This window comes from Grampus griseus, assembly GCF_964374135.1.
Source record: "Grampus griseus genome assembly, chromosome: 10".
Classification (NCBI taxonomy): Eukaryota; Metazoa; Chordata; class Mammalia; order Artiodactyla; family Delphinidae; genus Grampus; species Grampus griseus.
The window spans coordinates 55,713,989-55,741,165 of NC_139004.1; the positions used below are offsets into that span (position 1 = coordinate 55,713,989).

General features: G+C 46.8%; 1 protein-coding gene across 3 annotated transcripts in view; it reads left to right on the forward strand.

Moving 5' to 3' along the window:
• The window catches only part of TRANK1 (tetratricopeptide repeat and ankyrin repeat containing 1), a gene marked incomplete at its 5' end in the record, with an annotated part of 87,245 nt that overhangs the window by 45,882 nt on the left and 14,186 nt on the right, over positions 1-27,177 (forward strand). For all 3 annotated transcript variants that reach the window (XM_082663774.1, XM_082663775.1, XM_082663776.1), the window contains 9 exons: positions 818-994; positions 1,634-4,525; positions 11,142-11,341; positions 11,625-11,762; positions 17,604-17,750; positions 19,068-19,224; positions 22,152-22,240; positions 24,558-24,661; positions 24,767-24,899. In XM_082663774.1, the coding sequence (XP_082519900.1) occupies positions 818-994; positions 1,634-4,525; positions 11,142-11,341; positions 11,625-11,762; positions 17,604-17,750; positions 19,068-19,224; positions 22,152-22,240; positions 24,558-24,661; positions 24,767-24,899 (4,037 nt within the window). The remainder of the gene's footprint in view (positions 1-817; positions 995-1,633; positions 4,526-11,141; positions 11,342-11,624; positions 11,763-17,603; positions 17,751-19,067; positions 19,225-22,151; positions 22,241-24,557; positions 24,662-24,766; positions 24,900-27,177) is intronic.

Consider the following 27,177-nt stretch of genomic DNA (forward strand, 5'->3'; position numbering starts at 1 on the left):
TGGTCCCAACTCTCAAAGTGACTTACAACGCCTTCAGGCGTTGGCTCTACCCACGGGTTTCAGGAGATAGATGGAAGGCCGCCTGTGGTTTATGTCTTCAAACCCATTCCTTGCATGGAGTGTTACTACCTTTGCCCAGAAACGATGGCGGTTATGGAATTCCTATTTTGTTCCTGATGAAGCAAGCACTTATTGAGGGCCTCCCCGGGGTCAGGTGCCAGGGCACAAGGATGGACAGTGAACATATGGCTGCCGGTGGGTGGCAGTGCAGGAGGGCTGCAGTCCTCAGGGGGTGGAGGTCAGGGAGCTTGCAGCGCCGAGGGGAGGTGTGGACTGAGCTAAAAAGAAGGTGATGTGGCAGTGGGGATGTGTCAGGGAACATGGCAAATGAGGGCCGATGGGCATTCTCGGGAAGAAGCTTCCTAGAAGCAAAGGATGTGGGAAGCACGCTCATGTCCAGGTCACCGAGTGTATGTCCAGGACTGTGTTGGGCAAACACTGGGAGTTCCGTTGTTCATGCCATCCCTACTCCGGTGCTGATGGTGGTCCCGTGGCGGGGTGGGAGGGGGAGATGGAGAGACAGAGGAGGTGAGGCCCAGGGACAGGACACCTGAAGGGGGCAGGCTTTCCCTCCAAGGGCACTGGGAAACCCTTGCCTCCCAGAAAGGGGGCGTGGCAGGAGGCCCTCAGAAGTCAGGTCAGCACCCCCTCTTGATTTGGAATAAAGGGCAGAATCGGTCCCGCCCCCCTCAGGTGGGCCCTGCTGACCTTGGCTCAGGGATGCTGCTCACCGGTCCCTTCTCTCTGCCTCCCCCAGCCTCGCCCGAGGGTCTCCAGGGCAGCCAGGAGCAGCCGCTTGTCATGTGCCTGAAGCACGGGGACTTTGAGCTGGCCTTCGTCCTCTTGACCAAGGGTGCGGACCCCCGTAGCATTTCTCTCACGGAAGGCGACACTCCTTTGCATGCCGCACTCCACATCTTTCTAGATATCGAAGGTAGGCCTTTATTTTGTAAGCAGTCTTTTTCTTGAGGAGGAAGCTGGGTGTTAGAATGGATGCTGTGCTCCTTGGTCTTTCCTGCTGGGAAAACTAACCATCTGGAAAAGGCCCATTTCTTGGCCAGGCCTGTATCTCCTGGCCCCTCACCCATAGCTTGATGGGAAGGAGTGACCATCATGGTGAACGGTCAGGGTGGGTTGATGGAGGAGGATTCTTAAGTTCCAAACTTAAGAATCGGCTGTCCATAGCTGCAAATACTTTCCATTTATTTACGCCATTTCAAGGGTCCTGACATAAAGGCTCTTACTGGAATATTTACGGTGATTTCTGGGTTTCTCCACCTTTGACAGTTGGGCAGGGTAAATCCTTTGCTGGGGGGGCTGCCTTGTGTATTGTAGGATATTTACCAGCATCCCTGGCCTCCACCCACTAGATGCCAGTAGCACCTCCTAAATTGTGACAATCAAAAATGTTTCCAGACACGGCCACCTGTCCATTGGGGAGCAAATCGCCCCCAGTTGAGAACCACTGGGTTATCAAATCCTTGGGGAAGTTCAGTGTTCTGAGGACCCCCGGCTGGCGTCTCTGCTCCCCAGAAAAGCCGTTCAGCACTCACAGGATTTTTGTGTCTTTCAGCTGACATCGGTTTTAACTTCCTCAGCCACCTGCTGGATCTGTTCTGGTCCAAGCCCACCGAGTTTGACTACCTCAACCCCAATATCCAGGACAACAGCGGTAACACGCTGATGCACATCCTCTTCCAGAAGGGCATGCTGAAGCGCATGGGGAAGCTGATAGATCTGCTGGTGAAGTTTGACATCAACCTCAACCTGAAGAACAAGGAAGGCAGAGATGCCCGGCACCGAGTGAAGAAGACAGACGCACTGCTCTTGGCCTGGAACAAAGCCCTGCAGGAGAGCAGGCGCCGGGGCCGACAGGATGCTGCCGCCCACCCAGGGAAGCCCCCACGCCGTGCAGCCCCGGCTCACACGGCTCCACTCAAGGGCTCCTCCAAGTCCCTGTCCTGCAGCAGCACTGCAAGAGCCCCACCCAGAAGAGCCGGGGTCCCTGAAAGCTGGGAGACCCTGCCGGATGCCCAGACTACGAGGCCAGAGCCTGGGGCTGCCAGGCCCTGTTCGCAGAGAGACCGCCTTGTGCAGGACATCACGGCTTTGATTCAGCAGGTGGAATTGGATCCGTCCCTCCAGGAGGACTGTCCACAGGACTCCGAGCCTCTGGAGACAGGAGCTGGCACCGTAGGAGAGAAACAGGAGCTACAGGGCACCCCGGGGGCGGGGGGCTCTGACTGCAGTGGGAACAACCCCGCAGTCCTTGAGGCCGCGGAGGGACATGCGCAGGCAGGCCTCGGGACTCCGCAGCTCGTGCCTGCTGATCGCAGGGGGACAGAGGGCAGCGATGACCAGGACGACCAGAACGTGCCGGAGATGGAGGCCTGCCTCCTGGACTTCGAGAACATGACATGGGAGATCGAGTGCACTTCGGAGATGCTGAAGAAGCTGTCCAGCAAGGTCATGACCAAGTTCATGAAGAAGAAAATTATCCTCGCCATCCAGAAGCTCGGCAATGGTGAATGGACCAGGGGCCTGCGGAAGCGGCTAAAGAACTTGAAAGGAAGCATCCAGCTCTTCGAGGCCAAGCTGGACAAAGGGGCCCGGATGCTGTGGGAGCTCGCCATTGACTTCTCCCCGCGGTGCAGCGAGAACCCCGAGAAGATCATGGCTGCGGAGCACAGTGCGCATCCCACCGAGAAGGCGAGGCAGGTCTACACAGAAATCATCCGGATCTGGGACATCATCTTAGATCACAGCAAACTGTCGGACTCCATCAGGGCCATCTGCAGCGCCTACAACCGGGGCCTGTCCTGCATCCTGCGCAAGAAGCTGAAGGGTATCAACAAGCGCCAGGTGTCCGACAGTATGAAAATCCAAAAGCGGATACCCCGCTGCTACGTGGAGGACACAGAGGCCGAGAAGGGCGGGGCACACGTGGATCCTGAGTACTTCCCCCCTGCCAGCGCGGTGGAGACGGAGTATAACATTATGAAGTTCCACAGCTTCAGCACCAGCATGGCCTCCAACATCCTCAGTGACACGACGGCCACGGTGGAGTACCCCTTCCGGGTGGGCGAGCTCGAGTACGCGGTGATCGACCTCAACCCCAGGCCACTGGAAACCATCATCCTCATCGGGCGGAGCGGCACTGGCAAGACGACTTGCTGCTTGTACAGGCTGTGGAAGAAATTCCACGGTTACTGGGAGAAAGCCGAGCAGGCGGGAAGCCCGCTGCTGGCCAGGCAGATCTGGCTGAAGCGAAGGTTGGAACTGGAACCCGGAAAGGAGGGTCCAGGTGGGGAGGAGGAGGACGAAGAGGAGGAGGAAGAAGGACCCACTGAGGTGGTAACAGTGGACAGCCTAGAAGAGGAGCAGGAGAGTGAAGCCTGTGCAGGGGCAGCCAGTGGGGAGCCAGGGGACCCCGAACAAGGGGTGGAAGGACCCACCCCAGAAGAGCCCCACCAGCTGGAGCATCTACATCAGATCTTCGTGACCAAGAACCACGTCCTGTGCCAGGAGGTGCAGAGAAATTTCATTGAGCTCTCCAAGTCTACCAAGGCCACCAGTCACTACAAACCACTGGAACCCAATGTCCACAAACTCCAGGACCTGCGGGATGAGAACTTTCCTCTGTTTGTCACTTCCAAGCAGCTGCTCCTCCTGCTTGATGCTTCTCTGCCCAGACCATTTTTTCTGAGAAACGAAGATGGCAGCTTGAAAAGATCCATCGTAGGATGGTCCATGCAGGAAGAGTTGACCGTCACCAACTGGCAGGAAGATGAGGAGGAGGCCGAGGCAGACGGGGACTATGGTGAGGAGGAAACAACCGTGGAGACACGCCCATGTGACAGTGACCCCCGGGTGTACGTGACATTTGAGGTGTTTGCCAATGAAATATGGCCCAAAATGATCAAAGGGAAAACTTCCTACAACCCTGCCCTGATTTGGAAAGAAATAAAGTCTTTTCTGAAGGGGTCTTTTGAGGCCCTCAGCTGCCCCCAGGGGAGACTCACAGAAGAAGCATATAAGCAATTAGGGCGGAAGCGGTCCCCCAATTTCAAGGAAGACCGGAGTGAGATCTATGGCCTCTTCTGCCTGTATCAGCAGATCAGGTCTCAGAAAGGGTACTTTGATGAAGAGGATGTGCTATACAACCTGTCCCGGAGGCTGTCGAAGCTCAAGGTGCTCCCATGGTCCATCCATGAGCTCTACGGAGATGAGATCCAGGACTTCACCCAAGCGGAGCTGGCGCTGCTGATGAAATGTATCAATGACCCCAACGCCATGTTCCTCACTGGGGACACGGCTCAGAGCATCATGAAGGGCGTGGCCTTCCGCTTCAGTGATCTGCGCTCTCTGTTCCACTACGCCAGCAAGAACACCACGGACAAGCAGTATGCAGTGCGCAAGCCCAAGAAGATCTACCAGCTGCACCAGAACTACAGGTCCCACTCAGGTACGTCCAGGCCTCGGGCTCTCCCTACAGGGGAGGTGCTTGGGCACTGACCTTGGGCTACTTTTGAAGCTGTGGCCTAGCTTTTGTTGGGTTCTTGTAGCTAAGGATAATATTTTGATCTACCCACATGAACAAGAGATCTTATGATTTTTGCCACTACTCATTCTTTTCTCTCTCTCTCTTTTTTTTTTTTTTTTTTTTGGCCACTTGGCTTGTGGGATCTTAGTTCCCTGACCAGGGATTGAACCCGAGCCGTCCGCAGTGAGAGCGCAGAGTCCTAACCACTGGACCGCCAGGGAATCCCCCTTTTTTCTCTTTTTTTATTGAAGTATAGTTGATTTACAATGTTGTGTTAGTTTCAGGTGTACAGCAAAGTGATTCAGTTATATATATATATATTCTTTGTCAGATTCTTTTCCCTTATGGATTATTACAAGATGTTGAGTATAGTTCCCTATGCTATACAGTAGGTCCTTGTTGGTCATCTATTTTAATATATAGTAGTGTGTATATGTTAATCCCAAACTCCTAGTTTATCCACTCCTCCTTCCCCCTTTGGTAACCATTAAGTTCAGTAGTCATCCCTACTCATTCTTAGGTTGATGATTTAAGCTGTGGTTGAATGGAAATGAACCTCTAAGTAATTACAGCTTAAGGTGTTGGCCATGACATGAAAACATTTCAGGGGAACATTTAAACTGCTTAAGAACTTTTGTTAAAGCACTTTGGAAGCACCTGCTTCTAAAATGTAAAGTAATACGTCAATTACAAGTCATTAATCCTGAAAGAAAGCAGCTTTTCTTCCGAAGAGAAGCAAGAAAAGATGGCGGTGGGGGGTGGGGGGTGGGGGGGCGGGAGGTTGTGGGAGATAATGCACTCTCAGGTGCTTTTAATTTGTGCCTCACGTGTGCCCCTTCCCTGTGCCAGGCACGATGCCAGGCAGTTGACATAGGTACTGAACCTGGGCCATGGAGGTGAAAGCCCGGAATCCTAACCACTGGGCCACTAGGGAACCCCCATGGGTACCTGTTTTTAAGCCTCCAAAAAACCTTACAAGGTAGACATCATTCCCATTTTACAAAGGAAGAAACTGAGGCACAGAGAATACTTCCATTGTGGTTTATAGAATGCTCACCAATTCACCTCCTATGTCCTGCATGTGTCCATGAACAACATAGAGTATTATTTCACATGTTTAAAAACTTTGTTTAATGGACTCATACCAGACGTACCTTTCTGCAACTTCGTAATTTTGCTTATAGTAATGTTTTGGGATTTCTGCATGTTGATACCGTGGAGCTGCAGTCCATGCATTTCTCAGTGCTGTTAGTAGTCTAATACATGACTGCACCACACTTTGTTATCCACTTTCCAGACAAAATTATTCTTCCTTTATCCCTCAACAAAAATATTTTCGTTTTTTATACTTCTCTTGCTGACAACGCATATCCTACTTGCTTTACACACTGAAATGCTTCCCTTATCATTTTTACATATTACAGTTTTTAACTTAAAAGACCTTAACAAAACCAAGAAACAAGTAATTGAGCTGTTTGTTTATATCAGCATTTTCTTTTTCTTTTTTTTTTTTGTGGTACGCGGGCCTCTCACTGTTGTGGTCTCTCCCGTTGCGGAGCACAGGCTCTGGACGTGCAGGCTCACGGGCCCAGCCGCTCCGCGGCATGTGGGATCTTCCAGGACCGGGGCACAAACCCGTGTCCCCTGCATCGGCAGGCGGACTCTCAACCACTGCGCCACCAGGGAAGCCCTATATCAGCATTTTCTGATTGGCAAGCTTAAGAACATAACCTCTAAAAACATATATTTTTCTCATAGCACAATTTCTCTTTAATGTGGTACAAGATGCTGTTTAAGGAACCCAAACATCTTTTGTAGTTCTGCTAATTAACCCAAGGCTGAAGTCTCAGGCAAAGTGGGCTGTGTTTGTATTTCAAGGACATGATAAGCGTTAATTTCAAGCTTTCTCCTAGGCATATTTTTGTTCTCTCAGGGTCAGAATTCTGAAAACAGTATTTTATCAAGCTAGCTTTCTCTAACTGCATATGCAAAAAAGAACCAGTTTAGAGTGTCAGAAGAGTTTCATCTTAACCAATTTTCTCCGGAGTCTGAAGAATACTGTTGGCCCACAGTGTTAAAAAGAAAATCGTCTTTTTCTTAGTCATAGGTTCATAGCCAAAATTTTTCTTAATGAATTGAACCTGAATTTCCCATTTTACAAAAAGCAACAAGAATACCAATCACACAAATGGAATACACACTCACACACCAGAAGACAGAACTGTCACAAATGCACTGAGAGGATGACCGATACGGAGTCCCAGACAAACACTTCCCAACACAAATGGTCCTCAACGTCAGAAACACGTCAGAACCAACTGGCAAGATGCCCAGATAGCACCTCATGCTCAAAAGAACATGTGCCTTGTGCTCACCAGTGCCCTTACTCAGGCTTGGCGCTCGTCAGCTCGTCCAGATGCGTGTTTCCGTTGCACCAAGGAAAAGCATATGTTGGCAGACAGTGCCGAGCAAGGAAGAAACAGGGAGGATCTCGGAAACAAATGGTTAGGGCAGCTGCTAGGAACGTCCCCCCAAATCCCCCTCCCGAATCCAGTGAGCCACGAGCAATGGGCTCCTCACAGCCATCCCAGTGCTTCTTCATGGCGGCAGCTCTTCCCAAGAAAACCTTGGAAGCCAGATATCGCGAGAGCGCAGCCTCACGTTGGGTGTCAAAAACTTCCCGCAAGTGGGTCCAGGTGCTCGCTGCTCAAAAGCCAATAAAGAGGCAAGGTTGGTGGAAAGGAAAGTTTGCTTTATTTCAGAGACCAGCAACCCGGGGCTGGGGTGTCAGATTCATGTCCCAAGGCCAACTCCCCTTCCCCCCACCCTGCCAATCAGTGGTCAAGAGCTTTTATAGAGGGAGGGAGGAGGCTACATGCAGAAACAGCACAGTCAGCTCTGACAGTCATCTTGAAACTGGTCATCGGTGGTCTGATGATTGTCTTACTTAAATCCTTCTGACCTGGGGTTACGGTAACCTCCTATGTAGTCTTTTAATGGTTTTAAATTGTGCTCCTTATATTTAGGTAGGTGTCAAAATTTAGGTAAATTTAATTAATTCAGTTTAAAATATATGTGTGGTGTGACATTGTCTTTATTGAAATCATGCTTCTGTGATCTAATTTTCCTTTTTTCCATAGGGATAAACAGTTGTGCTGGTGCCATTTACCTCATGGTCCATCCTTTCCCCTCATTTGCAATTCTTGCTTTTCAAATATCTGTGAGTCTGTTTCTGGGCTCACTATTTTTTTTGATTTGTCTAATTTGTCTGTTTTTGTACTATTATCACACTGTCTTTATTTACTGTATTATCAAATTTCTCCAGTGACTCTTTGTAATTTTGATTGGAATTGAAGTTCTCACTCTTTGGGAAGAATTCACATCTTTACATTGTAGGGATTTCTGAACCATGACCTTGGCATATTTCTCTGTTCAGATTTTTTTTTTTACTGCCTTCAATAATATTTTATAATTTTCCCCAGACATTTTACACAGCTCTTAGATTTGTCCCAGAAACCTTATACTTTTGGTTACTATCATGGCTGCACCTTTTTTCTCTTTTTAAATTTTCTAGCCATGTCTTGCTGGTACAGAGGGATGCTGTTGGTTCTTGTGTGTTGATCTGGTATCTCACAATCTTGCTGAACACTCTTACTACATTTACCATTTTGATATTTTTATGCAGGTAAGGGCAGGTTTGATCTTCTCTTCTATACTTGTCATTTCTTTTTTGTATCATATTTTATTGGTTAGGACCTTAAACAGAAACAGTAACAGGCATCCGTATGTTATTCCTGAAGTTAATGTGAATATTTTTTTAACATTTCACCATTTAAGTCTGGTGCTTATTGTAGGTTTTTGATAGATTCTCTTTTTCTGGATGCATTTCAGGTAGGCTATGGTTTGGTGAAAAGAGGAAACACACACAGACCACACACACGTACATACACATACACACACACATTGGTACTCTTAACACCCTTACAGTGTAAAAGTAGATTAACATTCTGATTTGTTTAGCCAAGGATTCAGAAAACAATTCGAAGCCAGGTGGCCTCCCAGAGTGTAGCATACACCACACAGCTCAGCCCAGCTTTCCAGGGCTCTCACAGTCTTCCTGATGTTGCGCATCAATTACAGGGTCTGCCTGGGTCTGAGCAGCTCAGCTTCTTGCTCTTCCGTGACTTTCTACTTGTGCTGTGCAGGAAAAACTGGCACAAAGAAGTTTATGCTCGAAATACGAGATTTTATCCATTCAGGAAACATATATTGAGCTCCTCCCCTACCTGACACTGTGTGGGGGCTTGGTGACCAAGACGTTCACATTTCTCTGTCCCCAGGGGGTAGCTCCAGACGGCACCCCCTTTTTTGCTGTCGGACTCTGTAGAGGGGACCTGGCATGAGTAGTTGAATGAGCCCCTTATTCTGATGGTGTACATGGGTTCAGCACCACTGGTCTGGGGCAGCAGCCTTTATGATCAGCAAAATAGAGTATGGCAAAGGGCATTGTCCCGTGAGCAGTTGTTTTTTTGGTTTTTTTTTTATGTAGTAGGCAACCCACCCAGATGATCACTACATAAACTCCATTTTCCACCTCCTGTCAGGATAGAGGGAAGACTGTGCGTAAATGTTTCCGTGTATAGAACCAGAAAAAGCCCCAATAATATGTATTAGATTTGAGAGACTTTAGAAAACACATAAAACGTTAAAAAAAAAAAAAATTCAAGCCCCCTGTAAGGCTACTCACTACTCACATTTTGTTTCATTTCCTTCTGATCTCTTTACTGGCCATATACAAATATGCATTTATCACACACATTTATTGATTGATTATGTGTATTTACATAATCAGTGTTATGATTGATTAACATTGTTTAATCAATCATAATTTAGTGAATATTTAGTGAATACTTCCCCCATCTTTTATTCTTTTTTAAATTGAGATTCACATAGCATAACATTCACCTGTTTAAAATGTGCAATTTCGTGGTTTTTTAATATATTCATAAGGTTGTGCAACCATTACCCCTGTCTAATTCCAGAACATTTTTATCACCCCCAAAAGAAACCCCATAACCGTTAGCAGTCACCCTTATCCCCTCCTCACCCCTGTGAACTACCAATCTACTTTCTGTGTCTGTGGGTTTGCCTCTTCTGGACATTTCATATAAATGGAATCACAAAATATGTGACCTTTTATGTCTGCCTCCTTTCACTTAGCACAGTGTTTTCAAGGTTCTTCCATATTGTAGCGTGTATCAGTACTTCATTGCTTTTTATAGCTGAACCATCTTTTATTCTTTGAGCATGTTTGTATAAAAAATTTTATCTAGTTCCCTAGAAGGGCATTTAAGTGGATTCCAGTTTTTCACTGAAATGAACACTTCCGTGCTTTTTTCTGATCCTCTCATTAGTGTACATCTCTGAACCACAGTCGCAGCTGATCTGCTTAAATTCAACAGTTTCCACTTGTATTCTTGATTTCTTTATATTGCATAGTGTTAATAATAATAGCATTGGATAGTAACATTTCCCTTTACTATTTGGTAACAGCAATGGGTACACATATGCCCATTTCATAGAATTCTAGCTGGTGTTGGGCAAAGGGCACATGGCCCCTAAGAATAGTGGGAGACCCAGGATGATCCGTATTCAGTCCAGCTTCTTTTGGAGGTGTTTACTAACTTCTCGGACCTTGGAGTCCCTGTTTGTAAAAGTGGGGTTGTCTGGTCTGTCTCACCGGGCTGTTGTGAGAATTAATAAACAGGTTAATCTTTATGAAGGTGCCTCTTGTTTAGTCGACATCACTGTCAGTGTTACTTCAGCGCTTAGACAAAAATGGGACCCAAGGAGAAAGCTCTTTGGAAAATCCTTTATCCAGCTCTGACAATTATTTAGTATACTCCTCTCTTTGCTGGGTATAAACCTGGTGGAAAAGGGCAATGGAAGCCGAGGTTGCTGCCCCACCTAACGTCCAGCTCTTACCATGTAGTGTTGTCTCCAGTGCTCTAAGTACCAACGACAGGGGACAGGATAGTTCTTGTTTTTTAACTGTATATTAGCCCCTGTATTAGCATTCTAACAGCTCTAAGTGTTTAGTTACATTTCTGCCTTGACTCTTCTTCATGAGGTCATTTTCTCTCACATGAATATAGTCCAGGAATGAGATTTACAAAACCTTCTTAGGACAGCAAACACATCTCTGCCTTTGTCTGCGGTACCCGGAGTAATACAGCTCGGAGCCAAAGTGATAATCTAACAGGATCTGGAAATTGGCTGCAATTGTATGTACTCTCAGGACCAATACTGCTTCTCAGGAGAAAAGCAAAACCAAAATAAAAAACCAAAATGCACGGGAGTTCCCTGGCGGCCTAGTTGGTTAGGATTCCAGGCTTTCATTGCCATGGCCTGGGTTCAGTCCCTGGTCAGGGACCTGAGATCCCGCGAGCTGTGCAGCGTGGCCAAAAACAAAACAAAACAAACCAAAAACCCCAGCCATGTTGGCGTGTTGTACAGTATCTGACTTTTTTTATCCCAGGAATCCTCAATCTGGCATCTGGAGTGGTAGATTTACTTCAGTTCTATTTCCCGGAATCTTTTGATCGCCTTCCAAGGGATTCTGGCCTCTTTGATGGTCCCAGACCAATTGTCCTGGAGTCCTGTAGTGTAAGTGACTTGGCAATATTGCTTCGAGGCAACAAAAGAAAAACCCAGCCCATTGAATTTGGAGCCCACCAGGTGAGTTTCTTGAGATTGTATGTTTTAAAATAAAAGGCAGTTTGCAGTTGAAAAAAAGTTTGAGAAGCTGAGTTCTTCCACAACGTAGAATTCAGTAGCCCCTGTCCCAGAACGAGGAAGTTTCAGAGATGAGTGAGTGACGAAGTGTTATTAATATTCCCACCACGATGGCCGTTCCTCATCAAAGACATTACTTGCCTCCCACAGAAATAGTCTCAGCTTTACTAGATTTCTCTTTGTACAATGTGAAGTTTTTTCTCTTCTATCCCCCTTTGTTTCCTAGGTAATCCTTGTAGCCAATGAAATGGCAAAGGAGAAAATTCCAGAAGAGCTGGGATTAGCGCTTGTGCTAACAGTTTACGAAGCCAAAGGCCTAGAATTTGATGACGTGCTCCTTTACAACTTTTTCACTGATTCTGAGGTATGTCGTACTCAATTCTTCTTCTCACAGCGCATGTGTGTGTAGGAGCTCCACTTCCACTCCAGGAAAGAGAATTTTGGAGCTGAGTAGATGAGAGTTGGTCACAGGTGACCGTTTCCCTTTTGGAGCATCATCCATTTGGTGTGGGGTTTTGTGTGTTTGGATGCGGCTTTCGACAATGTCTGTGGGTTGTTTCATAGTGTGTTGTGGGATGGCTTTCCCTGTGCCTTGCCCTTCCCTGTTTTCTTGTATTCACCTTTTCTGAATGCCTGGTACCCAAGCGCCAGCTTCCGGTTTTCACTAGCTACTGTTAACCTTGACTCCCAAGGATCCTCAAGTTGGAGCAAGGTCTAAGGAGAGCCTTACAAATGAAGGCAAGGTTAGCAATGTCCACCCTATGAGGACAGAACCGGGCAAGGTCATTCATAGGGAGACAACTGCAGGAAGACACGTGAGCCTTGGTTCCTGCCCACAGGATCAGGTAATGCAGGGGACGAGAACAGCCATCCTGCCTGAGCTCCCTCCGGGCATGGCTTTGCCACCACTGCTTGCCACCCTTGCCCACAATGGCAGCAAAAGAGTCCCCAGACTGACCCCCAGTGACCTCTGTGCCAGCCGATTGTCTTGACTTGGCTCCTGAGTCCTTGTGATGGTTTTTCTTCCCAACCTCAGTACATTATAGGTAGAGCCGCCAGCTCAAGGCCATTGTCCTCAGTTTCATAGCAACTGCCTTCTCTTCACCACCGTCTTCGGTGGAGGCTCAGGTTGGCTGCTGACCATGCTGTGGGGTCTCCTTTGGGGACATAGCTGGCTGTACCCTGGTGCCCGTTGCAGACTCCCCGCTGCACACGGTGCATGCTTGAAGGGGCTGTTTTCATACCCAAGTCACGAGCACTGTTAGCTTTGACTCCTTAAAATCTGCTCCAGAACTGACCCTTTAAATGGAGTCCTTTGTTTTTGTTTTGTTTTTTTCTGGTCTTTTTTTAAATGTCACATTTGCCTCGATAATACCTATGACTAATATTGCTATGGATGTTTTACAGTTTATAAAGTGCTTTTTGAAGGCATTGTCTCAATTTATCCTCCACCAACCCTCTGACGTTGTGTGTATTTTTATTACTCTCATTCTACACATAAGGCTGAGGGTCATGGAAGTTACATAAGTTGCCTGTAGTCGTAATGTAGGTGGCAGAGCTCGGAGATGAACTCAGATGCTTTGAATTCCAAATCTCAAGATCTTTCCACTGTACTCCCTTCCTTTTAATACCCTGCATGCAAATCGGCTTCCAGAACCTTCCACAATGAATATATCATTACCATACCTTAAGTGCACTCCTTTTCTATTGACTTTTCTGATAAAATCAGATGCATTCTCATTAATCCTGGAACCATTTTTAATCTCCGAGGACTAACTTTTTTTTTTCTCATAATACATCCATTGGTCATGGTTGGACCGAGGCTCTCCTAAAAGAGGAAAGGGTAAGACTTTGTTGTTCGTGTCCTTTATTAAGTGCCAGTTGTATGCTTGTGCTAGTAAGAAGCTCCAGGAGCTCTGGACTTATGGATCGGTAACTTGTGGTCAACTCTGTTTGTGAAAGAAAAATCTACTTAATTCTCTTTCACCCTGACCCTGGAATGGCACAATCTTGGATCCCTTGACCCTAAGCTCCCACCAAGGGATCAGTGAGTTGCATGAAATTAAAACAATCACAAATTAAGTCTTGTGGTAACATCCACGTCATCCTATACACAGAATGAGAATTCTAAAAAGACTTCTGATGTGATGCCTCCCAATTACCAGGGAATGGAATCGTGCATTCCCCAGCACAAAGCACACCCTCAGTTTATCATTCACAACCACAGGACCAAAAGGCACCAGTCAGCAAATGAGAGGAGATGCTACAATCAAAGGAGAGGAAAAACAGAGGTCACAGGAGTCCCCATGCGTCTGTGGTCTGGCTGCTCACGTGGGGTTTCTTTTGGGGGTGATGGGTGAAGGCTGCTGAACAGTACTTGCTGTTTGACATGGGAGACTGTGGAGGACTCCTCTCTCCATCCCTGGCCTCCTCTTCCACCGCCGTTTATGTATCTGGAAGGTGCTGTGTGTGTGTGTGTGTGTGTGTGTGTGTGTGTGTGGTGTGTGTGTGTGTGTGTGTGTGTGTGTGTGTGTTTGTGTGTGTGTGTGTGTGTGTGTGTGTGTGTGTGTGTGTGTGTGTGTGTGTAGGGGGCTTCTTATGGCCCTGGCTTGTGATTTTTCTCTTCAGAGGATTCACTGTTACCTGTTCAACCACATGGACACCAGGGTCATCTTCTGAGATGAGAAAGGAACCAAGGAATGGTTATATCAAGGCCTTCTCTTGTAGGATTTTGCCTCATTTGGGGGAGGGGAAGTCATTCTCTGGTCACCTCCAAACTCTCCTCCTGTGGGGACTTGGAGGGGTGCTTGCCATTGACACTCTGCCCCAGTGGGGAGTCCCTTCCTTCACACTCATGTGTGACCAGGACAGGAGAGGCTTTCAAAACCACAATTTTTAAGAGTTGCTGAACTAATCTAGAGAACAGGCCCCACAAAAGAAGCCTTGCTGGTAGAGTCTAAGTCCTTTTCCTTCATAATTACTAATCCCCAGAGAAGAAGCTGGAAGACTTCTAGATGCTTCTTCCTTTTATTGCCGGGAGTGCTGCAGGCCTGTATTCTTGCTGTAAACACGTGCTTGCTCCTAGGAGGCTCTGTCTTGAGAGTGAAGTGTGTTTTATTCATGGAAACAGGTTAGTCGTGTGCCATACGAGCAGCTTCTGTGTCTCCTTCGAGCAGTTTTAAGATACAGGTGCTTTGGGCTTCCCTGGTGGCGCAGTGGTTGAGAGTCTGCCTGCCGATGCAGGGGACACGGGTTCGTGCCCTGGTCCGGGAAGATCCCACATGCCACAGAGCGGCTGGGCCCGTGAGCCGTGGCCGCTGAGCCTGCGCGTCCGGAGCCTGTGCTCCGCAACGGGAGAGGACACAACAGTGAGAGGCCCGTGTGCCGCAAAAAAAAAAAAAGATACAGGTGCTTCACTGGCCTTCCAAGTTCAGGCCGCCTGCACCTCCCGCTGTCTGCCGGACCTCCTCAGGTGTTAGCATGCGTGTCTCTTGCCTGCTTTCTTTGGCAAACAATTAAGTTGGGTAAACAGCTTTACGAAGATGAAAAGATAGTCACAGATGTGTCCTGAAGATTTTTTTTTTTTTAACTTTCAACTACTAAAATTGATTACATGACTCACATCTCTTCTCATAACCTGGTGATTAATTCCCTAATTGGTTAGTAGCATAACCACTCTTATTTAATAGATAGTATTTAAAGCATTTAACCTAATGTGTTTTTTTTTAATTTATTTATTTTATTTTATTATTTATTTTTGGCTGCGTTTGGGTCTTCGTTGCTGCATGTGGCCTTTCTCTAGTTGTGGAGAGCGGTTGCTACTCTTTATTGTGGTGCATGGGCTTCTCATTGCTGTGGCTTGTCTTTGTTGCGGAGTCCGGGCTCTAGGCGTGCGGGCTTCAGTAGTTGTGGCATGTGGGCTCAGTAGTTGCGGCTCACCAGCTCTAGAGCACAGGCTCAGTAGTTGTGGCGCATGGGCTTAGTTGCTCTGCAGCATGTGGGATCTTCCCGGCCCAAGGCTTGAACCCATGCCCCCTGCATTGGCAGGCAGATTCTAACCACTGAGCCACCAGGGAAGTCCCTAACCTAATGTTTATAGAGTTTACATTATAGAGGAACTGAAAGGAGGTAATGAACTGTATCCACTCCACCTTTCCATCATCCTTGAAAAGATACATAGGTGGCAAGTAGCACCATTTTATAAAAAACTGAAGGATAGGAGAATTGACTACCGACTCCCCCAAGACACACAATAAAGTATGAAATCTGAAACTTCATGGGAATTCTTCACTGTAGATACTGTGTATAATCTGGTCACGTTTGCCTCCCCAGGGTCTGCAAACTATGGCCTGGGGGCTAAACCCAGCTCACTGCCTGTGAGCTAAGAATGGTTTTTACATTTTTAAATGGTTAAAAAAATCAAAAGGAAAATCATATCCTGTGGCATGCGAAAATTTAGTATTAAATTCAGTTTTAGTGTCAAAAGATAACGTTTCATTTCATCACACTTGCCCGTTCATTTACTGTTGACTAGAGCTGCTTTTGCTCTACAGTAGCGGAGTAGAGTAGTTGCAATAGAGACCATATAGCCCACAAAGCCAAAAATATTTATCATCTGACCCTTTAGCAAAAAAATTTACAGACCCTGATCTACAAGTCACCGTGGTTTTGTGGTTTGATTTGGGTAAAGGGGAAAATGGCTAAAATGTCAACTCTTTATCGAGCATTGTAGAGACACTTGACATTGATTATCTCCTTTTATTTTTCCAACAATGTGGTTAGTTCTGTCATCCACATTTTACAGAACAGGAAAATGAGACCTAGAAGAGGCATTTGTTCAAGGTCACATAATAAGTGGACAAATGGAGATTTAATTTGTTCCATCTGACCTCAGAGTCCACCTTGCACAGCATACCCCACGGCTCCTGAATTTCACTCCATCCTTTTTTTGGGGGGACGGGGGGGCCTTGTGGCTTGCGGGATCTTAGTTCCTCAACCAGGGATTGAACCTGGGCCCTCTGCAGTGGAAGTGCAGAGTCCTAACCACTGGACTGCCAAGGAATTCCCGAGCTCCGTCCTTGATTGGATCACTTGGTTAGGAAATTTTGTCACATGTCTTTTTTTTATATCATAAGAAAATAATTTTAATTTTTTATTCTTACATTTCCTAGCATTCATATTTTCAGTGAAAATGTTTCAAATTATTTACACTTTGAATGCAATTACATCTCTTAATCCTGGGCATTTAATATAACACAAATTATGTGAAAATTCGGTTATAACACAACTAGTAATTTTGCTGACATAAGGGCAAGACTCTATTTTATAGAATAGATGTAAAAATAATTTATGAATTATTACATCTTTATTACTCATTTAAACATGGCTAAACTATCCACATGTAACAGCAGTAATTATATTTTTATTATCTTGGTTATTTGTGACTCTTAGTCATATGAAACCCAAAGCTTAACACAAATTATTTTGTATTTATATTTTTTAGACTTATTTTTTATTGAGGCAACACTGGTTTATAACATTAAATAAGTCGGTCGTGTACAAGATTGTATTTCTACTTCTATATAGCCTACAGCATGCTTACCACCAAAAATTTAGTTTCTGGGACTTAGGGAACTAAGATCCCACATGCTGCGTGGCATGGCCCAAAAATTGAAGGAAGGAAGGAAGGAAGGAAAAATAAAACTTAAAAAAAATTTAGTTTCCATTTGTCACCATAGAGTTGATATTTTGCCATTTGTGACAACATGGATGGACACCGCGGGTACCACCCTAAGCGTCACATGTGTCTTAATGACTGACCCTAAGTGGCATTTTTTAAACACATTGTGAAAAGAGGTGAGGATACTGGTTTTCTCTCTCCATTCTGCTTGTGGACATTCTTTCAACAACAGGAACCTCCAGGCCATAAACACTCGTGCTAGAAGTGAGCACATGTGCCTGCTTCTTGGCCGTCTTAGCTGAGTGTCTGGGGGTCTTCCCGGTAGCTGCCCTGATCCCTGCCTGCACCACCTGGGCCCCGACCCCCACTCTGAGGCCATAGGATGGCCACCTCCTCACAGCTGGTGCTGAAGGCCTGGCCGCCGTGCCAGGCAAAGGGGGCTCAGTTCTCTGTGAGGCCCAGGGAGGCTGGGTGTGCACTGCAGAAGCATATTCTGCTGGTCTTTCATTTGTCTTTGTTGTTCAGGCTTACAAGGAATGGAAGATCATTTCCTCATTTACCCCTTCATCCTCTGAGTCCAGAGAGGAAAGCCGTCGGCTGATTGAGGTGCCCCTAGAGAAATGCAGCTCCTCTCAGGGCGGGGCTTTCATGGTGAATCCAGAAATGTACAAGGTGAGTATCAGCCAGGGGTCCATGAGCTTGCTTGACAGGGAGCCAGTAAGCAGGGCTTGGCCGATAAGATGGGGTTAAAGATGGAGCCTGTGCTGCGGGTCTTCCTGTCCGTCAGCACTAGCGGGTGGAGGATGGGAAAGGGAATGTGGTGGGCTCAGCGCTGGTGACCCCCTCTTCTCAGCAGAGAGCCAGGCTTGATGTGGGGTGCCAAAGGGGGAGGGTAGCACCTTCTGTTCGCCTCTGGAGCTCTGTTCAGAAACTCTGACATGGCTGACGGGGAACTCAGAAGTGAAGTCCGTGACTGTAGTCAGTGGAGACCATTGTCTTCCAGCCTTGTCTGTGAAGGGACCCTGTCTCCCTTCCCCTGGGCATCCCACTACATCACCGAGAAGTAGGCCAGAGCCGAAAAGCTCTGTGGAGTTCTAGACCGACGAAGGCCGACAGAGGCCTCGAGAGTGAGGGCAATACCACAGAAAACCGAACCGGCAAAAACCAAAAGCTTTGGGAGAAACTGCTGTCCTAGTTTTATGTCTCCTACATAGTAGAAAACAAATAAATAGAAGAGCAGTTATCCGGTTATTTCTGTAACTACCTGGAAGGCTCTGCACATAGATGTTAAATCATCACCAAGCTGTGCAGACCTCTGGGTAGCCACAAATCCGTTGTTTTGAAATGTGCATGATTTAATCAAGGAGGTCCTCCCTGAGTCTAAGACATAGTCCCCTTATACCCAGAGTCCTCAGTCATGGGGTAGGTCAGGAGTAATATAGTGCTAATAGTAGTCACAGTAGCAGCGTGGGACTGCTCCATTTTTTTAATTTTTTATTTTTTTTTAAATTTTGGCCGCACTGTGCAGCTTGTGGGATCTTAGTTCCCCGACCAGGGATTGAACCCTGGCCCTTGCCAGTGAAAGTGTGGAGTCCTCACCCCTGGACTTCCAGGGAATTCCCACTGCTCCAATTTTTAAAAATAAGTTACAGTAATTGCGTAGGATGTGACTTTTGGGATAAACTGAGTGAAAGGTACATGGGACCTCTCTGCAATATCTTTGTAACCTCCTAGGGATCTATAATTATTTCAAAGTGGACAAGTACAGCAGATTCAAGGGTGGGCCTGTACTAACACTGCCCCCCTCGCTAGAGTTTGCTTCCCTGTGCTGCGGCCATAGTGGGCTCCCCACATCCTGCTCAGGCCTGGGCTGTACTTCATAAAACTTACTTTTTGAATATTCCTCCAAAATCAGAATAAGCCCGTTGAAGTGAGACACGTTGTATTGTAGCCTGAAGGCTCATGCCTTGGTCCTCATCTTGTCTTTAGCTCCTGAACGGGGAGCTGAAGCAGCTCTACACGGCCATCACCCGGGCTCGGGTCAACCTCTGGATCTTTGACGAAAACCCAGAGAAACGGGCTCCTGCTTTCAAATATTTCATGAAAAGGAATTTTGTCGAAGTCGTGAAAATGGATGAAAATAAAGGTAAGCGCTCATTAAAATATTCTGACTGTTGGACAGAAAGCATGTTACTCTCAGCTGCCCTGTGGCCGAGGGTAAAGGGTATCGTTTTTGGAAAACACTTTCTTTCCACATTCTTCTGAGACATGAGTGTTCCTATTTATTGCTAAAGTGTGTGGGAGACTGAAGTTGTAATGAGAGTGGGAGGGTTAACTCCTTCAGGGAAGAACTTTTATTTGTCCTAAAAGGTAAGGATCATGGGCAAAGGATAGACAAAGTAGGCTTTGCTGGGAGAATACAAATTAACTGTGGACTTTTGGACAGCTGTTTGGCAATATCTATCAAAATAAAAAATGCACCTACCTTTTGACCCGGTAATTCCACTTCTAAGGATCTATCCAGAGATACTCTTTTATACAATCTCTAAGATAACATGCACGAGAGCGCTCGTTACAGCCCCGTTTGTAATGATAAGAAACTAAAAATGACTTAAGTGTCCGTGAAGGTGAAAGTGTCTGCAGTGGCTCCTCTGGTGCTGGGACCGGTGGGTGTGAGATTGTTAACTAGATGTGGACCTCTTTAACTTTTCACCATTTCTGTGCTGCTTGCAGTGTTTTTTTAAAAAAAAACAACATCATTATGTATTGTTTTTCATAAGTTACAAAGGCTAGCTAATTAAAAAATGGAATGAAGTTCTCCTGATGGGATAACTGGGAGATAAATAATCAGCCCTCATGAAGAAGAAAATTGTTCTGTTTCTTGGGGGTTAGCTGTTGAGTTGGCTGCTCCAGGCCATGGTGCATTTCTCCAAAGATGGGGAAAAGCCCACGGCTCTGTGGCTGCAGAGAGGTTTGTTGGTTTCCTGAGCATTTTCCAGCCAGTTTTACGGAGACTGTTTCTGGTTACAGCCAATGGCTCAGTTGGGGACCAGGATTAGAAGCTCTATTCCTGGGACCTGACTGTGGTGCTATAATGTGAAAAGTCTAAGGCTTGGGGTTAACCTGGCTTCTCATTAGAACTTTCCACCTGTGCAGCCATGGGATTTAATTCAGCTAACACTTTCTCCCCCTGGGCCTCCACTTCCTCTACTAAAAGGAAAACGAGCGCGTTGACCTACCGTGGTGGTTCTTATTCCTCCCCGCAGCTCCGAGTCCTTTTATTCTCACAATATGTTCTGGCAACCCATTATAAGAGATCAAGATTGGCGATTTTTTTTAATTTAAAAATTCAAAATGAAAAAGGATTGCAATTAATATTATCTCTTGTTTGCATTAAGAATGCAAGGAAAAGTCCCGTCTTAATTGTGAGTTACGACTTGCACGTGGTAAAGTCTTTGAGGACATCTGTTCTCACTGTTCTGAGGAGCTGGGGACGAGTGTGGTGACTTTGCATTTGGGGGTGTCTTCAGCGCGGCACCAGTAGAGGTCACCGGCCAGATGCAGAGATACTGTGTGGGGCTTTGCTGTGGAAATAAGATGTCACCTGGACACTCACAGTGCACACAGCACCAGAACAAGATGCTGCAAAGTCAGCTTTGCACACAGTGCGTGCGGGGGGCTGCAAGGATTGGCATGTGTTTTTTTTGTTTTGTTTTGTTTTAATTATTTATTTATTTATGGATGTGTTGGGTCTTCGTTTCTGTGCGAGGGCTTTCTCCAGTTGTGGCAAGCGGGGGCCGCTCTTCATTGCGGTGCGCGGGCCTCTCACTACTGCGCCCTCTCTTGTTGCGGAGCACAGGCTCCAGACGCGCAGGCTCAGTAGTTGTGGCTCACGGGCCCAGTTGCTCCGCGGCAGGTGGGCTCTTCCCAGACCAGGGCTCGAACCTGCGTCCCCTGCGTTGGCAGACAGATTCTCAACCACTGCGCCACCGGGGAAGCCCTGGCGTGTGTTTTTGCACCACCTAAACAAAGCTGGCCTGTCTGCCTGGCCCCTCTGGTTGACCTCTGTTGGCTGAGGGGACTCTGACCTTTCCGGCTCAGATTTGACTTCCACGTCGTCCTGATATTCAGCCTTTTGTGTGTTTCGTGAAGCTGTGGCTCGGAATCCCCAGAGAGTGTCGCCTCCGCCCCCACCCCCAGCACCGCTGGCGGTGCTCGGGGGTCCTCGGCAAGGGGGGCCAGTGCAGTCACCGCCAGCTGCTGAGGCTGACAGACGGGACCAATAGCAGGTGGTGGCAGTGGTCAACGTCCGCCAACCAGAATGTGTCAGATCGCTTGCGGTGATGAGGGCAAAGTCTGCACATTTGGAAATACTGTCACATCCTATCACCTTTTCCCCTGCTAAGGCCCCGGCATGGGAGTTTGCCAAGAGCTACATGGCTTTGGGTTTTCAAGGAGGAACTGGAAATTGCTGTCTGTCTTCTAATTCGTATCCCTAGGAAGGGAAGGCAGACCAAAGTTCAAAAATCAAAGAGCATCTTTTCTCACCTCCACCTCCTTCTCCCAAAACCCACTACCACCTGGCTTGGTAAGCTACACTCTGCCTTACATGAATGCTAGACAGACAACGTAGGTGTGTTCGTTTGCTCAGGCCACCATAACAGATACCACAGACTGGGTGGCTTACACAACAGAAATTATTGTCTCAGTTCTGGAGCCTAGAAGTCTAAGATCAATAAAGCTGTCAGTGGTTTGATTTCTTCTGAGGCCTCTCTCCTTGGCTGTAGATGGCCTTTTCTCTGTGTGAGCCCCCTGTGTCTGTTCGTATGTGTTAATCTCCTCTTCTTATAAGGATGCCAGTCACATTGGATCAGGGCCCACCCATATGACCTCATTTGACCTTAATCACCTCTTTAAAGACCCTTGTCTCCAAATACAGTCACATTCCAAGCGACTGGGGGTTAGGACTTCAACACTTGAAATTTTGGGTGTAGGGGAACAAAACAGAGCCCATAACAGGTTTCAGCGAAGGGATCCCCAGAGAAGCAAACCCACGTTTCTCTTTCATTTTAGACCTCGACGATAGCATGTTTGTTAAAACCTCAACCCCTGCGGAGTGGATCGCCCAAGGAGATTACTATGCTAAACACCAGTGCTGGAAGGTAAGGAGAGAGAGGTCTGGGTGACCTGTGGCCTCGTCAAGCCTCACCAGCAGGTTTCTCATCACTGCATTTGTCACCAGGACGGGGAGGGGGTCGGGGTCATGGTACTTGTGCTGCTGCCCCTTCTGTGACATCAGGTCACCCGCCATGCAGAGATCTCCCTGTCCCGCTCCCCACCACCCCCATGCGGTCATGACAAGCCTTCCTTTTGGCCAAGTGCCAGCGTGTGATCATAGGAAGAGGAAGGGTCCTGGCCTCTGCCCGCTGAGGAATCCTTCTGTCGGGAGGGATGGGGAACAGGCTGCACTCCCGATGGGGGAAGCTGCAGAGTTGCTCCATAAGGGGGCTAGGATGGATACAGAGAGGGGTGAAGGCCTGTGGTCACCCCTGCCATCAGGTGTAAGGGAGGAGAAAACAGTTTGCACCGTTGTGTGTTTAGTCGTGTCGGGATAGTGTTTCCATAAATATGCAGCTGCAGAAGTTGACTGAGCCCTGCACTGTATTCACTGCCCATCCCTGTTGTAATTGGCAAGGAATACTAAACACCTGGCTGTTGTTATAAAACCAAGATTTTTTTTTTTCCGGAGAGGGGATAGGGCAGGACAATGTGGGCAGCAGGTGTGGGTATGAAATTAAAAACCTATAAAGTCTTTCCCTTTCTCGCTTCAGAACACAGCTGGTGTTTATACGTATTGCCCGTGGATTTCCAATTCTTTATCCCTTGAAAGATACCTTTTGAATGTTTGAATCCAAAATCTTTTGAGGGGAGTAGCACAGATGAGAATGTTATAAAAAGCCTCCCCCTCACCTGACTTTATTTTGACTCCGCTAAGGGCTTTGGGACTCAGGAAGTATATTGTTTGGGGCTGCATGTCAGTAAGTGTCTCAGAACCACCGTACAAGTGGAAACCCTTGAGATCCATTCATTCAGCATATCCTGTGGAGCTGTGGGCCCAGCATTGCGTTTAGGTCATGGGGATGTGACAGTGGGCAGGACAGGTATACAGAAAAGGGCACAGTGCCAGCAGTTCCCGGTGTCACATGTGAATGACAAGCTGCCTCCAGAACCGCCTGTCCTAGACGGTGTGGCCAGAGAAGGCTACTTTGAGTGGGAGCCTTGAGCTGGGACCTGTAAGGTACATGACGTTAAGCAGGCAGAGGAGGGATGGAAGAGCATTTCACTCAGAGGGAAGAGTGTGTGCAAAGGCCCTGTGGCAGAAAGGAGCATTTCGCGTGTCACAGGAATGAAAGGAGGCCCACGGGGCTGGGGAGGCTGGAACAGAGAGCCCGGGGGGAGAGATGCCATCCTGCCTGTGTTATCAGTAAGTGCCACTTAATCCTTCTCTTGCCCACACTGAGGCCTAATCCCTACATGCTGGGCAGAACATGAACTTTCTGCCCTGTAGTCCGTACTTGGAGACATGATGTCAGCAACTTTCTGCTGGTGGGGAGCAGGGAGCAGGCTGACTCCCCTGAGACACTTGTCTGCCCATCTTCTGTTTGCTACGTACAGGTCTGCATGTGCCAAGGATCTGGTCAGTCATCTTCTGGGATGTGTTGGGACACCATCTCTGTCCCCGTTTCTACCATAATAGGTGCACTGCTGCTGCTCTGCCAACACTGCCCACTAGCCTTGGTTGTTACCAACTAGAGGGGACCTATGTTGAGCCCAGAAAAGCCACTGGGCAACCTTGGGCCAGTTTCTCCATGTCCTTGACTTGAGGTTGCTACCAAATAGTGTGGGAAGGATGAAACATCTCACACGTGGCTATTGAAGATCAGATGAGGGTGTTATTACGGTGACCTGTAAAAATATGTCTGATGTGCCTTTTCCATGGCTCCTAGGTTTCCAAAGGGAAGCTTTGAGTCCAGAGTGTTAGCTGGTAACACAATTAGGCTTTATCCTCTGGGGCTGTTTTTTCTTTTCTTTTTAAAAAATTTTTATTGGAGTATAATTGATGTACAGCATTGTGTTAGTTTCAGGCACACAGCATAGTAAGTTATACACACACATATATCCACTCTTTTTTAGATTCTTTTCCCACATAGGTCATTACAGAGTATTGAGTAGAGTTCCCTGTGCTATAAGTAGGTCCTTATTAGTTATATCTATTTTACATGTAGCAATGTGTATATGTCAGTCCCAATTGAGGCTGTTTTCTTTAGTGTTTCAGCACCTTCCTGCCCCTCCCTCACGGATTTGGCTGGGGTGAGACCCAGTGCTTTGTCCGTGAAAACATGGAATGTGTGCTTTAACTCTTGTTCCTGTGTCACCTCTGCGACCTTGCTGGAAACAGAAACCTTTGGTCTATTCCAGGTTGCAGCCAAGTGTTTCCAAAAGGGAGGTGCATTGGAAAAGGAGAAGCTGGCTCTGGCCCACAGCACCGCCCTGAACATGAAATCCAAGAAAGTCAGCCCCAAGTAAGAGCCTCAGGGGTCATTTCAGGTTTGCTCTGAGAGAGAGCTGCAGGTTCAATCTACTGGTATCACATTCCATGGAAACTCTGTTCTATTTCCCCCTCCCAGGGAAAAGCAGGTGGAATATTTGGAACTGGCCAAGACGTATCTAGAGTGCAAGGAGCCAAAGCTGTCCCTTAAGTGTCTGAGCTACGCCAAGGAGTTCCAGCTGTGTGCCCAGCTGTGCGAGAGGCTGGGAAAGGTACGTCTGGCCCACGGCTGCTCCTAGGAGAACTGGGCTCCGTGGGGCAGATGGAAAGGTGGCCCCCAGCCTCCGCCTGTGTCAGGAAGGGCTTCCGTCCTCCCAAGAGGGAGAGGTTGGCCCTGTCGACTCTGTGGGTGGCCCTTCTTCCTCCATCTGCTCGAACATTTAGATGGTTTCAGGGACTCTGTGTGTGTGTGTGTGTGTGTGTGTGTGTGTGTGTGTCCGTCCATGTCTGTGAATGTTTGCGACCCATTATTAACCACAGGGAGGCCAAATGTTCACATCAAAGGGAAGATGGGTTTAAGAATATTCCTGCCTTTTCTTTCTCCATGTTCAGTCTGGAGTCAGCCTGGGGGGACGGTCTGGCAGTTACATGGTGTTTTCTCTGTGTCCCAGCAATTACTCTAGATCTGCACTGACCAATCTGGCAGCCACTAGCCACATGTGGCTACTTAATTAAACATTTAGGTTAACTAAAATGTAATAAAGTCAGAAATTCACTTCTGCAGTCTCACGAGCCACATCTCAGGTGCATGTTGTGATAGAACATTTCCATTATTCTAGAAGCGCTAGTGGACAGAGTTGCTGGTCCAGAGCACAGGGCTCACAGTGTGGTCTGCAGGCTGGCACAGGCCACAGACACTTATTATCTGTAACAAGATAAACTCCAAAGAGGAAAGTAGACAGAGATTTTTATGGCAATTTGGCATCGTTGTGACATCCGAGAGGTGATGATTTTCATAGTGATTCATTTTTCTTCTTTTTATTGAGATATAATTGATGTATATAATATCAAATTGGTTTTAGTTATACAGCATAATGATTCATTATATACATAAATTGCAAAACGATCACCGCAGTGTTTAGTTAATGTCCGTCACAACACATAGTGATGATCTTTTTTCTTGTGATGAGAACATTTAAGATCGTTTTCATTTACATGTGGAATCTAAAAAATAAAACAAATGAACAAAGATAACAAAACAGGAGCAGACTCACTGATAGAGAGGACATACCAGTGGTTACCAGAGAGGAGTGGAAGTAGGGGCAAAATAAGTGAAGAGGATTAAGAGGTACAAACTACCAGGTGTAAAATAAATAAGTACAGGATGTAATGTACCGCACAGGGAATATAGCCAGTATTTCATAATAACTTTGTATAGCGTGTAATCTATAAAAATATCAAATAACTGTGTTGTATACCTGAAACTAATATAATATTGTAAGTGAACTATACTTTGATAAAAAATAATAAAACAAAAATAAATAAAAATTTTAAAAGATCTACTTTCTTAGCAACTTTCAAATACACGCTACACTGTTATTAACTACAGTCACAATGCTGTACATAAAGCAGTTCATTTTTAAAATTTTAATTAAAAAAATTTTAAATTGAAGTATAGCTGATGTACAGTAATATGTAAGTTACAGGTGTACAATATAGTGGTTCACAATTTCTAAAGGTTATACTCCATTTATAGTTATTATAAAATATTGGCTATATTCCCCATGTTGTACAATATATCCTTGTAGCTTTTTAAAATATATATATATACTTTTTAAATTTTATTATTTAATTTATTTATTTTTGGCTGCGTTAGGTCTTTGTTGCTGCCCGTGGGCCTTCTCTAGTTGCAGTGAGCGGGGGCTACTCTTCGTTGCAGTGCGCAGTCTTCTCATTGTGGTCGCTTCTCTTGTTGCAGAGCACAGGCTCTAGGCGCCTGGCCTTCAGCAGTTGTGGCACGAGGGCTCTAGAGCACAGGTTCAGTAGTTGTGGCGCACAGGCTTACTTGTTCCACAGCACGTGGGATCCTCCCAGACCAGGGCTCAAACCCGTGTCCCATGCATTGGCAGGCAGACTCTTAACCACTGCGCCACCAGGGAAGCCCCTATCCTTGAAGCTTATTTATTTATTTATTTATTTTGCGGTACACGGGCCTTTCACTGTTGTGGCCTCTCCCGTTGCGGAGCACAGGTTCCGGACGCACAGGCTCAGCGGCCATGGCTCACAGGCCTAGCCGCTCTGCAGCATGTGAGATCTTCCCGGACCGGGGCACGAACCCGTGTCCCCTGCATCGGCAGGCGGACTGAACCACTGCACCACCAGAGAAGCCCGAAGCTTATTTTTTACCTAATACTTTGTACCTCTTAATCTTCTACTTCTGTCTTGCCCCTCTCCCCCACTGGTAACCACTAGTTTGTTCTCTAAATCTGTGAGTCTCCTCCTTTTATGTTTTGTTCACTAGTTTGTTGTATTTTTTAGATTCCACATACA